At 46.2% G+C, this 13,574-nt stretch overlaps 1 protein-coding gene across 4 annotated transcripts in view; it reads right to left on the bottom strand.

Moving 5' to 3' along the window:
- LOC142785096 (uncharacterized) overlaps positions 1-13,574 on the bottom strand; it is a 92,891-nt gene that overhangs the window by 39,035 nt on the left and 40,282 nt on the right. For 2 of the 4 annotated variants that reach the window (XM_075883506.1, XM_075883508.1), the window contains exons 6-7: positions 1,231-1,278; positions 923-1,129 (exon numbers count right to left, since the gene is read on the bottom strand). In XM_075883506.1, the coding sequence (XP_075739621.1) occupies positions 923-1,129; positions 1,231-1,278 (255 nt within the window). The remainder of the gene's footprint in view (positions 1-922; positions 1,130-1,230; positions 1,279-13,574) is intronic. The other 2 variants (XM_075883509.1, XM_075883510.1) reach the window with 1 other exon arrangement.

The raw sequence follows: 13,574 nt of genomic DNA, 5'->3' as shown, positions 1-13,574 counted from the left end.
TCAGGGGACGAATTGCAAATCATGATTACGAAGTTAGACAAGGAGAGCAGAAAGGCGGGTCTTAGAATTAATCTGCAGAAAACAAAAGTAATGTACAACGACCCTGGAAGAGAGCAGCACTTTGAGATCCCTAATAGTGCACTTCAAGTTGTAAACGACTATGTCTACTTAGGGCAGGTAATAACCGCGGAGCCGAACCGCGAGATTGAAGTAACTAGAAGAATAAGAATGGGGTGGAGCACATTTGGAAAGCACTCTCAAATTATGACAGGTAAATTGCCACTATCCCTCAAGAGGAAGGTATATAACAGCTGTATCCTGCCGGTACTTAGCTATGGAGCAGAAACCTGGAGACTTACAAAGAGGGTTCAGGTTAAATTGAGGATGACGCAGCGAGCAATGGAAAGAAAAATGGTAGGTGTAACCTTAAGAGACAAGAAGAGAGCAGAGTGGATTAGGGAACAAACGGGGGTTAAGGATATCATAGCTGAAATCAAGAAGAGGAAATGGACACAGGCCGGGCATGTAGCGCGTAGACAGGATAACCGCTGGTCATCAAGGGTAACTAACTGGATTTCCAGAGAAGGCAAGCGGGTTAGGGGGAGACAGAAGGTTAGGTGGGAATATGAGATTAAGAAGTTTGCGAGTATAAACTGGCAGCAGCAAGCACAAGACTGGGTTAACTGGCGGAACGTGGGAGAGGCCTTTGTCCTGCAGTGGACGCAGTCAGGCTGATGATGATGATAAAATACAATTGAAGGCAATGGAATTAAACCCACACCACCTCAGGCTTAGCACTGAATGCTAATAGATACTACTCTACTGCGACAGACAAAGCTGTAAGACTAGACATCACGCACTTCCACGGGATGGTGCAGTGCATCACCTCTTGAAGGCAGCAACGAAACATGGCATCACTCACCAGGCACAGCAGCCGACTGGGAAGCCGCTTCGAGCCTGTGCAGTGTGGTGGCTGGGGCAGCGGGTGGTGGGACCAGGTTGGGTGTGGTGGCTGCCAGGAGTCCTGCGTCACCCGGGTGGCTGGCGTAGCCTGTGGCCTCCGCTTCTTGGAGGGATGCCAGCGTGGCAGTCAGCTCCACCAGCTGCTCGTGCGTGAATGACTCCATGACTGCGTGTGGCAACAGAATGTGCAAGTCAGCGACAAGATACACTTGTGGATGCACATTTGACACCACAAGCAAAAGCCAAGCATTGGCATTACAGCATTACCTGTCGGACAGGATGGCACAGCCGGCTCCTTGGTCACCTGAGAAGAAGCTGGGAAGGAATGGGGTGCACAAAGTGTGCTGCATACATTGCCTTAAAAGGGAGAAGTGGGAGGAGGGGGTGTGCTGCAATATACTTTCACCCCACTAAAGCGGAACCCTGTTTACACCTATTAGAAAGGGGAGCACCACAACGAACCTTTGCCTCCCCTCCCCTTCCCCTGAAGGGAAACCCTGCACATGCCTATGAACAGTAGTAGGCGTTGTGCAGCTCGAGGCGACAGTGAAAATATACATAAAACGCAATGATGTCGATGATCGAAACCATTATGATGACTTTAGGTACAAAATACCAAGAAAACAATTTATACAACCAGTAATTATGTTAATTGGATGCTCATTAATTGTAATAAACAAAACTAAAGCAGGATAATTTATACCTTTATTAATTACATTATAGACAAAATAATTGTGTTAAACCAAGGCAAGGCACCCGTCTGCAAAAGACGGTCATGTAGAAAACTAGGAGAGCACAATTAGCAAGATTCCGGCAGTGCCGACGGCATATTTGAACTCTAGTGCAGAATTTATGACACCGCGCAAGCTTGCCATCTATTCACGTACATGTTTCTAGTTTTGCCACCCAATGGCATACCTGCCAAGATCAAGAATTCTGAATCAGGGAGATTTCCGTAACGGGAGAAGGGGGTGTGCTGAATTGTTTGCCCCCTTTTTTTTTCGGCACCAAAAAGAACCAAGAACAAACAAAAAAAAACCATTGCAAAAAAACAAGAAGCGGTGGGGGGGGGGGGGTTCAATCGGAAGTGCCAACATGGGCATTGCGGTCTTATAGTGAATTGGAGTGGCCGAATACACGAGGGTAGGGTTTCCCACTAAGGTTTTAAAGGATCAACACAACTAGCAGAATCTATTTCCATCAAAACAACTCGCGCATGTCTTCTTCGGACACACGCGAACTGATGGGACGACGCAGTTGGCTGCCGCAAAAGCGCCGGTCACAGCTTTGCTCGCTACTATAGATTTTTTTTACAGGAAGACCACAACATGTCTGGCCTTATTTTTTTACGTCTTAATTGCCTTTAATCTACCGCTGCGTTAGCCGCGTGCCCTCGAGGCTCGTACGTCACTATTGCGTCGCCATGACCGCGCTTTTGTGCGCAGCGGTAGTGACAAAAGGTAGTTGAAGGCATGTGCGCAGCCAAGTGCACGGGGATCGATGTTTTCCGATCCCCGTACGCTTGGCTGCGCACATGCCTTCAAAACTAAGTCGTTTTATGCCATCTACGATCGCATCTGTCCTGGTTTTGTCCGCAGAGTTTGCAGAAAGTAGCGTTGCTTTGGCTGGTCGAGCGTTGGACGCGCGCACACTTTCTGGGTTCTGTCAGTTACATCATCGCCATACATGATCATATCAAGAATGACCGCGGTTTCGGCCACAGTGGTTGTGGCAACGACAATCACACGCACTGTAGCAGACAGTTCATGTGCCGGTCACACGCATACTTCTGAAGCTTCGAGTACGCTGCTCTCGGCCTTCGTTCGACGATTTGAGTACCCGCCGTGATTAGGAAATGTGTTCGGAACATTCGAATTTAGGCCCAATAGACATAGTGAAATTTGGCTGGGAAATTTCACGAATTTGTATCTGTCGCGGTTTCGGATGACTGAGATTGTACTGTACACTTAGATGAACGCCTCTTAAATTCATCTATAATAAAACGGGGTAGGATCGCAAAAAACCTGGAGCGGATTGAGCTGTTCTTTTGTCAATGCAGCCAGATCACGCACCGGAATTTCAATTTCCAAGAGATTTTCATGACAACCATACAAACGCAAGAAATAGCCGAAATCCTGGAGTCTTCCTGGCAACCCGGGAGACTTGGCAGGTATTCAATGGTTTTCACAGCACAGAACAGGTCGAAATTTTCTTTTACATGCTATAACCACAATACTGTGATCGTTCTGTAGCATGCATCTAACTACAGCACTCGCGGATCAAAACATGATATCATTCTTTTTTTGTATGACTGCTATGAACAAATAGTTGTGGTAACCACATCATGTCGCAGAAAATCTCGCTGCTAAAGGTAATGTTGCTTAAGTGTTCAAGTCCAAATGAGGCCGCTATGAGGCCGATATGCTGCAAATGAAAGTGTGTGCATCACTTAGCCACAAGTGCTTGTGTTTCAATAGGTAAGCACTGTACAGTGCCGGCCACTGTAAGGGTGCGCGCGTGGCCGTGCTCCGCGAAGCACCACTACCAGCAGCGTGGCCGTGCATCGAAGCAAACCTACCCAGGGGCGGCAGTGCCTGCAGGCGTGGCTTTGCATCATCTGCTTCAATGCACGCGCTCTTGTGTGCGCCGAGCTTGCACTGCCATGAAACAAACTTTGCTTACAATGTTACGTATTTCCTATAGCCAGAACAGCCTTTGGATTTAGTGTTGCAACTTGGAGATCACCAGATTATGAATGTTAGTAAAGTTCACTTCGTAATAGAAATATTTAGGAAAAATACAGTTTTCTAGCTATAAATTGAAGGTAATGAATAATTATTTTTGAGTAGAAAGTGGCAACAAATTCTAAATTTTTTTTTAAGAATACTTCACAACGCAACATTAGCGCAGACATTTCCATGTCGGCTCTAACGAGTCTGGTGAGTACGAGAATTTCGCGTGCAATTTAAAAGGGAGCGTATTGAGGGTTAATCCTTGGCCATTGCGTTACGGTCTCGATCGCAGGCATGTGATGGAGTGAGTGGTATCATCCGATTATATATAAAACAGTTGAACTGTTCACTTTAAAGCATAAAGATAAATTATAATAATACAACTGTTTTGCATACAACTCACTAAAAAAGAATATTAATTTCAGTGTTTTATAGACGCAAATATTTCTCCTTTTTCTTATGTGAACAATAAAACGGCAATTGGAGCTTTATAAAACAATGAAGAGTAGATCGAAAGTTTATTCAAAAACAATAATGGCCAGGAATTGTTATGGCTAAAACAAAATTAGGCTATCTGACACTGCACATTCTCGTACTCCTTGTTGACGTCGCAGCATCAACGTGGGCAAAATTATGGGTTTGCTCTTATGCGACGCCAAATCGACATGGATTGCAGCTTTGTGATAAATGCTATCTTGAGCGCTTTTTCACTTTAGTAACGGGTGGCACCTCCGGAAGGCATAAATGACAGCCCTAATCCTGCCTGGTAGAGAGCTGTACAGAAAGGCCGCGGTTGGCTTTACAGTAGTCTACAGTGCATCTGACAAGAGTCGAGAGAGTCGCCAGTGTAACATTGACGTTTCCATGGTGACCCAGACATTGTCAATGATATTGAGGTTAGAAGATTGCACACGCCACTCGAAAATTTACACATACCGAGACTCCATTAATGCTCCAACTATTCTGGACTTGTGAATGGGGAAGTTGACAAACTGCAAAATAAAGTTGCCGCCAGGGAAGGGCCCGTAGAGAGGGTATGGTGGCATGACGCAGTCCAGGACTGAGCAGCACATGTCAGTGGTGAACTTGTTCTCTATCCTCACTAAGGCTCTCCAGCCGGTGGGTGGGATTGCACCCTATAGACACTCAAAGACATAAGACCACTGGCTGCTGCTACAAGCTGGATGAATTCAGGTATATCCAAAGAAAAAAGAATGTTTTTTGGGGAGCTTAGCTTTTTTTGTACAAACAAAACAATACAAAATTTTGCCTCTCATTAGACTTCCTGATATGCATGAACACACTCAGTAGACCTTTTAAAATTATAAGAAGTGTATTTCAACTTTTGGAGTACAAAACTCCGTGTGCCTTCATCTACACGCTTTTAGCACCCTTTTTCAGGATGGTAGATGTTAGAGTAATGTGCAGAATCGAGTTTTGGGCAAAGATAAAATTTAGGAATGCGATTTCATAAAAGCAGTGGCTGTAATGTCATACTCCATGCTTACTTCCGAAAACAATTAATGCCCTGGCTGTGGAAACATTGCATTTCAAATTTCAGTGATATTTACTACTATATTATAAATTAAATAAAGATTGGGCATTGCTACTTATGTTTAAGCAGTGCACGTGACCATGATGGCGTAAAAAATTTTGATCTAGACATACTACGTACAAATTTCTCAGCTTATGTGAGCTGTTTCTCACCAGCAGTTGTCCGAGTGCCACACGCGCTGCCTTTGGTCCCACCTTGTGGTAAATGGCGACTCGTCGTCTAAGACAGCATCTTGCTACTCGTGAGTGCAGTGCTCATGTTCTTGGGTAAACACTAGGCGCCTCTCGTTATTGCCCACATCGACCTTAGGACGGCTTTCCTCTTTTCGAGGTCGCTAAATGTAGGCAACCTTTCGCGATTGTATTTGATGCATGCCGCCGACACCCCAAAATTTGCTTCAGTTCTCTGAAGGCCGATGCAGCAAAGCCATCTGCTGGATCGAATGCCCCATGGCCATATTGGCTGCATTTCGGTGAAAGTGACATGCTGGAGGCCCGTGTACTTGGGTTCAGGTGCCCTTCAAAGAGCACCCAATGAAGGAAACTTCCGTGCCCTCCACGACGTCCCTCATAATCTTGTTGTTACAGGATGTTCGGGGACGTAAAACCCCATCCATTATTACAACAAGTGCAAGTGTGATGACAGCGTAACAAGTGCAAGTGTGATGATAGCGTAACAACATCTTACGAATTTCCATAGTCAACATCCTTGCAGGAATGAGACTACAAGCATTCATTATGCTCACTGGGATATCATCAATGTAATGGAAGCCATCGCTTTACTATTACAAACAATACATCAGGACGTAAAAATGCGCCCGTTTGTTTCCGTTTTTTTTTTTTTTTTTTTTTTCATTTTGCAGCAAATGAGACTTGGCGTCATCAATATTTTGGGTACAACTTCACACTCGTTCTCCTCTCGGCGCAAGAGAACCATAAAAATCAAGTCATTTATTTTCATCTACAGTACCGGATAGCTTGAACATATGAGAAAAAGCCACAAGTATTCGTTAACTTCAGCCGCTCTAAAAATGACATATTTGCATGTAGGCGAAGAGACAATTGTATTTTAGTGAATAAAATGAAGATGGCTTCTAGTACGTCTTTAAAACCAGAAACTAAATGCTGCATTGGCTGCAGAAAATACATGACATTGTAAGCAAAGTTTGTTTCACAGCAGTGCAAGCTCGGCGCGCCCAAGAGCGCCAGCTTTGTAGCAGACGACGCGAAGACACGCCTGCAGGCACTGCCGCGCTTGCGTAGGTTTGCTTCGATGTGCGTTTGCACTGACGGCAGTGGTGCTTCGCAGAGCACGGGCACGCGCTCACGCATTCGCCCCAACAGTGGACAGCACTGTACACTGGTGTTCTCCGAACGTGACTAGTCAAATGAAACAGGGAGAAAAGTATGCAGTGACAAAAGAAACCCACATCCTTTCAATCACTGGAGAGCAGGAGAGCTGTGTTAAAAGCTTCCACGAGATTCAAGTAATGTTGTGAGCACTAACCATCCTTTCACCCACATACAGCGACAACCAGAATAAACTGACATTGTGTTGTCTGCAAGCAAATGTGAGCTCAACCTGCGAGCACATCAACTACTTTCCTGGTGACTTAGAAGCCTGACACTTTTTCAATAAATCTGTTCTCTTAGACAACCGGGCTGTCCCTGCTAATTTTATGTATACAATCATTTGATGACTGTACAGTTTCCTAGCTTTGCCTACATATCTTTTGAAAGTTCTCACTTGGAAGTGTGGCAGTTTGGGCTAGTTGGTATGACATGACGATAGTTATAGCGCGAGAACAGAATGTCGACAAAGGGACAAGCGCTTGTCTCCTCCTTGTCCCTTTGTCGTCATTCTGTTCTCGCACTATAACTATCGTCATCTCACTTGGAGTTCCTCCTTGTAATCACCTCATAAAGGAATTATTCTGATAAATTAAAAACAGAATTGATAATCATAATCTGCTTGGCATAATTTTTGTGTATCGTTTCACAATTCTTCGCGTGAACTCTGCTGAAACTTCTGTGCTTAACTTAGTACCAAGGTGCAGCGCATCTTACAGCAAAGAGAAAACGCAGCGCACCAACAGAAACACACTGGTTCAGCCAGACAGCAATTCTGGGTGCCTGCATAAACAAAACTTAACGAGCGAATTATCGAAGCACAATAGCGTGCAGTCATATATGATATAACTTGCATAATAACCCAGACCTTCCAACTAATCATCAATAAAAAGAGTTAGAATTATTGAGCATGCCATTAATGCATATCTCAATGCATTGCATTCTTGCTCCTTGTTGCAAACTCTGAGCAGCAAGCTCCGAGCACCCGGCAATGCACTTTATGAATTGTACATGCACTGCTGATCACAAAAATAAACATGTGGTTTAAACTGTATACTGAGTGCAAGTGCTTCCACGTTGCTGTTTTGTCCCATGTCAAATGGATTATGCTCATGGAATTTCGTCCAAAGTATGCACAAACAAGCGCAACAAAACACCAAAAGTCAACTGCACACTCAGTGTAGGAAAGAAGTCATAACTTAAGGACTTGTTTCTTTCTTTATTAGACACAATATTATTGAGAATTAATTAGAACAATATTAATGAGAACTGTTAGTTTTCATTAGTATTGAATGTAGTGATGAGTCAACAGCACACTCAGTGTAGGAAAGAAGTTGTAACTTAAGGACTTGTTTCTTTCTTTATTAGACACAATATTATTGAGAATTAATTAGAACAATATTAATGAGAACTGTTAGTTTTCATTAGTACTGAATGTAGAGATGTGTGCAGTATCCAACTCAAAAAGAATGTTGCATAATAGACACGGGTAACTGGGAGAAACATAATGAAGAGAACTTAAGAATAAAATAGGAAATTCTTTACATGTGTATAAGTCATGTGTTTCATATCATTACGTTTGGTTCTACATGTGGAAATTTTAGCATAAATATGGGGCACACTGCAGTCTGGGACACTCGATTCATTACAGTATTTGCTCGAATATAACGAGTTTTTTCCGCAATTTTGCTACCTAAATTGACCCTCACATAACTATCAAATACCAAGAACTATTTTTTCTTTCTGGATACAATGAAAAGTCCCCTCTCATGTTACAATGCTGGTCGTGTTAAATCAAGTAAATATGGCATGTCCACTTGTGGTAATTCAGCATGCAGCTAAATCTGAAAACACAAGTGCTTTTCTTCTTCATCCCCCCTTTGAAAAAAGGCCACCACGGCCAGGATATGAACACGTGTTGCCAAGTTGTCCACATTAAACTATAGCCAGTAACCAACCTACCACAATTACAAACTCTGTGTTAAGCCACAACAAAAACAGTATAAAACAGCACAAGAGCAATCAACTCTTGTTTGTCTTTTACATAGAGTGTTCAGAGAAACAAAATGCTCCAGTAGATTGTTGAAAAATTGGGGGACCCTTAAGTTTCGCCTTTCAGAGTTGAACACGATAGCAAAATCTGGCCCCTAGTGCGCCCTTCAATCTCTAAGTGCATACTTCTTAATATGTTTTCTTACACACACACACACACAGCAGGTTGTACTGGCACGTGTGCTTGCGAATGGTACATACAGGTTTTTGATCTAAAGGAGTGTCGCATCGCCTCCAAGATACCTGCTACGCGCTTGCCATCTCGGAGGTTATAAAGAGTCTGACAATGCCTACCAGATGGCAGCACATCATCTAGCATTCACTATTTGCTTGATCAACGCCTCTGGGAAGGATCAACGCCTCTGGAAAAAAAGTACCACCCTGATGATCGATGCCAATTAGAAGTTAAGGTAATCGCATACACGCACAAAGACGCATGATGAAGCAGTGTCAGGTGGCACGGGGGTAGTGTGGCTTCATCCGTGACACATGAACAATGTCGGCCTGCTGGCAACATCGAGATCACCGAGCTGTGTATTCAAGCAGGATTTCCTAGTTGACATCTGTGAGGTGCCGTAAAACTCCATAAGGATCGAAGTAGCGGTGAAGTAACTTTTCCAAGCGGCCCCTTTGGCGAACGAGGATCCACAGCCACACTAGATCACTGGGTTGGTAAATAACATGGCGATGACGGGAGTTGTACCTCTGCAAGTCGATGCGTTGTTGTTTTCGGATCTGCTCGAGTGCAAGCTGGCGGGCCGCGTCGGCGAGCCGGATAAAGTCGTTCGCATCAGTAGGAATATCGGTCATGTCAGGCAGGAGTGTGGCATCCAGCATCGTAATTGCTTGTCGGCCGTGAAACAACCGGAATGGAGTGAAACCCGTAGTCTCTTGAACCGCAGTGTTGTAAGCGAACGGTACGCATGGCAAAATTTTATCCCAGTTTTTGTGATCACGGTCGACGTACATAGATAGCATGTCAGCGAGAGTCTTATTTATTCTCTCCGTCAGACCATTGGTTTGTGGATGGTATGCGGTCGTTTTGCGATGAACTGTTCCACTAAGTCTCATGACATCTTGCATCAAGTGGGCTGTAAAGGCTGTTCCTCGATCAGTGATAAGAACTGTTGGTGCTCCATGGCAGAGGACGATGTTGTTGATGAAAAAATACGCAATCCCATTGGCGGTGCCTCATTGTAGGGCTTTCGTTTTGCAGTACCTTGTTAAATAGTCAGTAGCGACTACGATCCAGCGGTTGCCATGATGTGACTTCGGGAAGGGCCCAAGCAAGTCCATGCCTATTCGTTCAAACGGTTGTGACGGGGGTGCAACAGGCTGCAATAAACCAGCAGGGCATACAGGAGGGGCTTTACGGTGCTGGCAATGATTGCACATTTTAACGTAATGCTTGACATCCTGGGTGAGCTTTGGCCAGTAGTAGCGAGTCTGAATCTGAAAAGGGTAAGTGCGAATCCTAGGTGGCCGGAGAAAGGCTCGTCGTGGCAGGCAGATAAAATGTCAGCACATAGCCATGATGGAACGACGAGGAGGTATTCAGTCGCATAAGGTTTGAACTTCTTTTTGTATACGATGTCGTTGCGGAGACAAAATGACCCTGAACGTGCAAATGCCGATGGTGGACTCGAGCTGTGACCTTGAAGGTATTTGATAAATTGTCGTATCTCTGAATCATTCCACTGTTGTTGGGCCAAGTCAGATTCACTGACTGCACAAAGTAAATGGCTATCGGTAACATTGTCGCTCGATGTTGTCGCGAGAGGAGCGCGCGAAAGGCAATCAGCATCAGTGTGCCTGCGGCCCGACTTGTAGACGACTGTAACCTCAAATTCTGAAAGGCGCAAGCTCCACCTCGCAAGGCACCCGAAGGGTCCTTGAGATTGGCCAGTCAACAGAAGGCATGATGGTCCGTAGCTACTCTGAATGGACGGCCATACAGGTACGGTAGGAACTTTGTTATCGCCCAAATAACAGCAAGGCATTCCTTCTCCGTGGTCGAGTAGTTAGTTTCCGCAGATGACAGAATGCGACTAGCATAAGCGATGGGACGTTCGGCGCCGTTTTGCCACTGGACGAGCACTGCTCCAAGACTGATGTTGCTTGCGTCAGTGTGAAGTTCGGCGGCGGCATCTTCATCAAAGTGCCCTAGTAAGGGTTGACTCTGAAGGCGCTGTTGAAGATTGGAAAAAGCGGCTCTCTGCTCTGGACCCCATACAAAAGGAGTATCCTCCTTCGTTAAGCGGGTAAGGGGTTCAGCGATGTTAGCAAAGCTCTGCACAAAGCGCCTGTAGTAGGCGCAGAGACCCAAAAATCGGCACAAATCCCGTTTGTTCGAAGGTGGAGGAAATGCAGCAACGGCCATGGCCTTTTCTGGGTCTGGTAGAATGCCATCGTGACTGACAAGGTGGCCGAGGAACTTTAGTTCTTCGTAGCCGAAATGACACTTCTCCGGTTTTAGCCATAGGCCTGTGGATCGAATAGTGACAAAGACGGTATGAAGTCGTCGTAAATGTTGCTCAAATGTTTTGGAAAAAACGACGTCCTCTAAATAGACGAGGCAAGATTCACACTTCAGACCGGACAGGACGGCGTCCATCATCCTTTGGAACGTTTCCGGTGCAGAGCACAATCCAAACGGTAGCACTTTGAATTCGTAAAGGCCACCGGGAGTTATGAACGCTGTTTTTTCTCTGTCGCGTTGATCGACCTCGATCTGCGAGTAGCTGCTGCGTAAATCCTTTGATGAAAAATATCGGGCATGTCGAAGCCGATCCAGTGAGTCATCTATGCGCGGTAGAGGGTAGACGTCTCTCTCCCTCACTTTGTTGAGCTTCCGGTAATCGATGCAACATCGAAGAGTGCCGTCTCTCTTTTTAACAAGTACGACGGGTGACGCCCATGGACTGTTCGAGGGTTGGATGACGTCCTCGTCGAGCATCTGTTGCACCTGAAAACGTATTGTCTCTTGTTATTTTTTGCGACACGCGGTAGGCGTGCTGTCGTACAGGTCGTTCGGTAGGGTGCGTTAAAATGCAGTGCTTCACGGTTGGGGCCTGCTTGATTTTGGAAATGGACGCAAAGCAGTCACTATACGTACGTAAAATCATGCGTATCTGCTGCTGCTTCGCAGAGGATAGCTGGCAATTCACGTCAACTGTACTGGCTAATGCAGTGTCACCTTCATCAGCAGTGGCAATCGGAGCGATAGTGGAACATTATTCATCATCAATGGCTTCAAAGTTCGCGATTGCTGTTCGCTTTGCCAAGTGTTGGTACTGGCCACTGAAATTCGTGATCAGAAGCTGAGTCCTCCGATGTTTCAGTTGAGTCCTCCGATGTTTCAGTTGAACGATAGCGCGCGTGACACAAATCTGCCAAGCCAAGAGCACCAAGAGGTTAGTTTCCGTGATGCCACTACTCCTGTTGTCACAGTCGCTCTTCACAGTTACCAACATACTGGCTCGCGGCTGAAGTGCGATGGTGTCGTCAGAAATTCGAAGTGTTGCGGTCTGCGCAACTGCATCCTTTTGTGTGGCTGTATGATCGAAGAACGTTATGAGCAGGTCGCGAAGGTTAATAACGGCTCCATGCTCACGGAGAAAATCCATTCCGAGAATTAGATTTTGGGAGCATTCGCGCAATACGACGAAGAAAGTGAGATTCGTGAGTTGACGTATGTCAACTCACGAATTCGGAGCCGGGCAGTGCATTTTCCCAGCGGTGTCTGTCAATAGGTGACCTCTCGCAGTCCGGAGGTTGGTTCCATGTCCCCAAGGTGTCGTTACCTTTCTTAGCTGTGCAGCGAGGTCAGGGCTTATAACGAAATAATCGGCATCCGTATCTATCAGAGTGGTTAGCGGGTGGTTGTCGACAAGGACAGAGATGCGAGCAGAGACATGTTTGTCGTCGATGGCACACGTCGGTGAAAGCATGTCGTCGGATATCGGCAGGCAGTTCGGGTGAGGGTCTTGTAACGGTCGATCAACAGCGGCCTCACCCCCAGAGGTCCCTGTTCTTAGTTTTCCCGGCGCGGGTTCGTGGATCTAGGCGATCTTCCTGCAGGGACGTTCGCAAAGGTCGATTGTTGGCCAGGTGACGTGGAATGCCGTGGAGACGGTGAGCGGGACTGGTGACGTGGAAGAGTTTGGGACTGCTGACTTTCCAAGTATTCGGCGATTGCACAGGGCCGCTCACCATCTCTGGGTCGAAGAGCATCCGGACGAAAGAAAGGAAGACCCAAGTGCCTGTATGCGCACTGTCGGTAGATAGGATCTGGTTCACCACAGTGATAACAGAGAGGCCGGTTGTCGGGAGCACGCCATACACTTGATTTCCGTGTAAGGGGTGGGTTGCCGTACTGTGGTGGTCCTGAGTAGAATGACGGCACCGTCTGCAGGGTGGACGGACGGGACGGATAGCCAACAGCAGGTGCAGGAGTACGTATTGCTTCGCTATACGTTAATAGTGGAGCTTCGGCTGGACACGGGGTGGTCATGGGATGGACCTCGGCTGTACGCAGAGTTGTCATGGGGTGCACCAGCTGCCGGACCTTTTCGCCGACGACATCCATTAGAGCAGCAACATGGAGCTGAAAAGACACTGTGTGCAACTTTTGCAGCTCCTCGCGCACAATACTGCGCACGAGCTCCTTCAGGTCTCTTACAGTCGTGACATCGTGTTGGCAGGGCCGATGACACAGACGAAAGACTGCCAGGACACTCATACTGATACGAACGCTGCTTTAGCATTCTCTCCATTGACATGGCTTCGCGGAGGAAATCCTCTACAGTACTGGGAGGGTTCCCCACTAGTCCAGCGAACAGCTGCTCTTTCACTCCTTGCATCAGGAGGCGCACCTTCTTCTCTTCCGTCATTGAGGAGTCAGCTTGCCTGAACAGCCGCGAC

The sequence above is a fragment of the Rhipicephalus microplus genome, unplaced genomic scaffold, assembly GCF_043290135.1.
Source record: "Rhipicephalus microplus isolate Deutch F79 unplaced genomic scaffold, USDA_Rmic scaffold_18, whole genome shotgun sequence".
Classification (NCBI taxonomy): Eukaryota; Metazoa; Arthropoda; class Arachnida; order Ixodida; family Ixodidae; genus Rhipicephalus; species Rhipicephalus microplus.
Note: the sequence above shows the minus strand (reverse complement) of the source record. Positions and strands in the feature narration are given on the sequence as shown.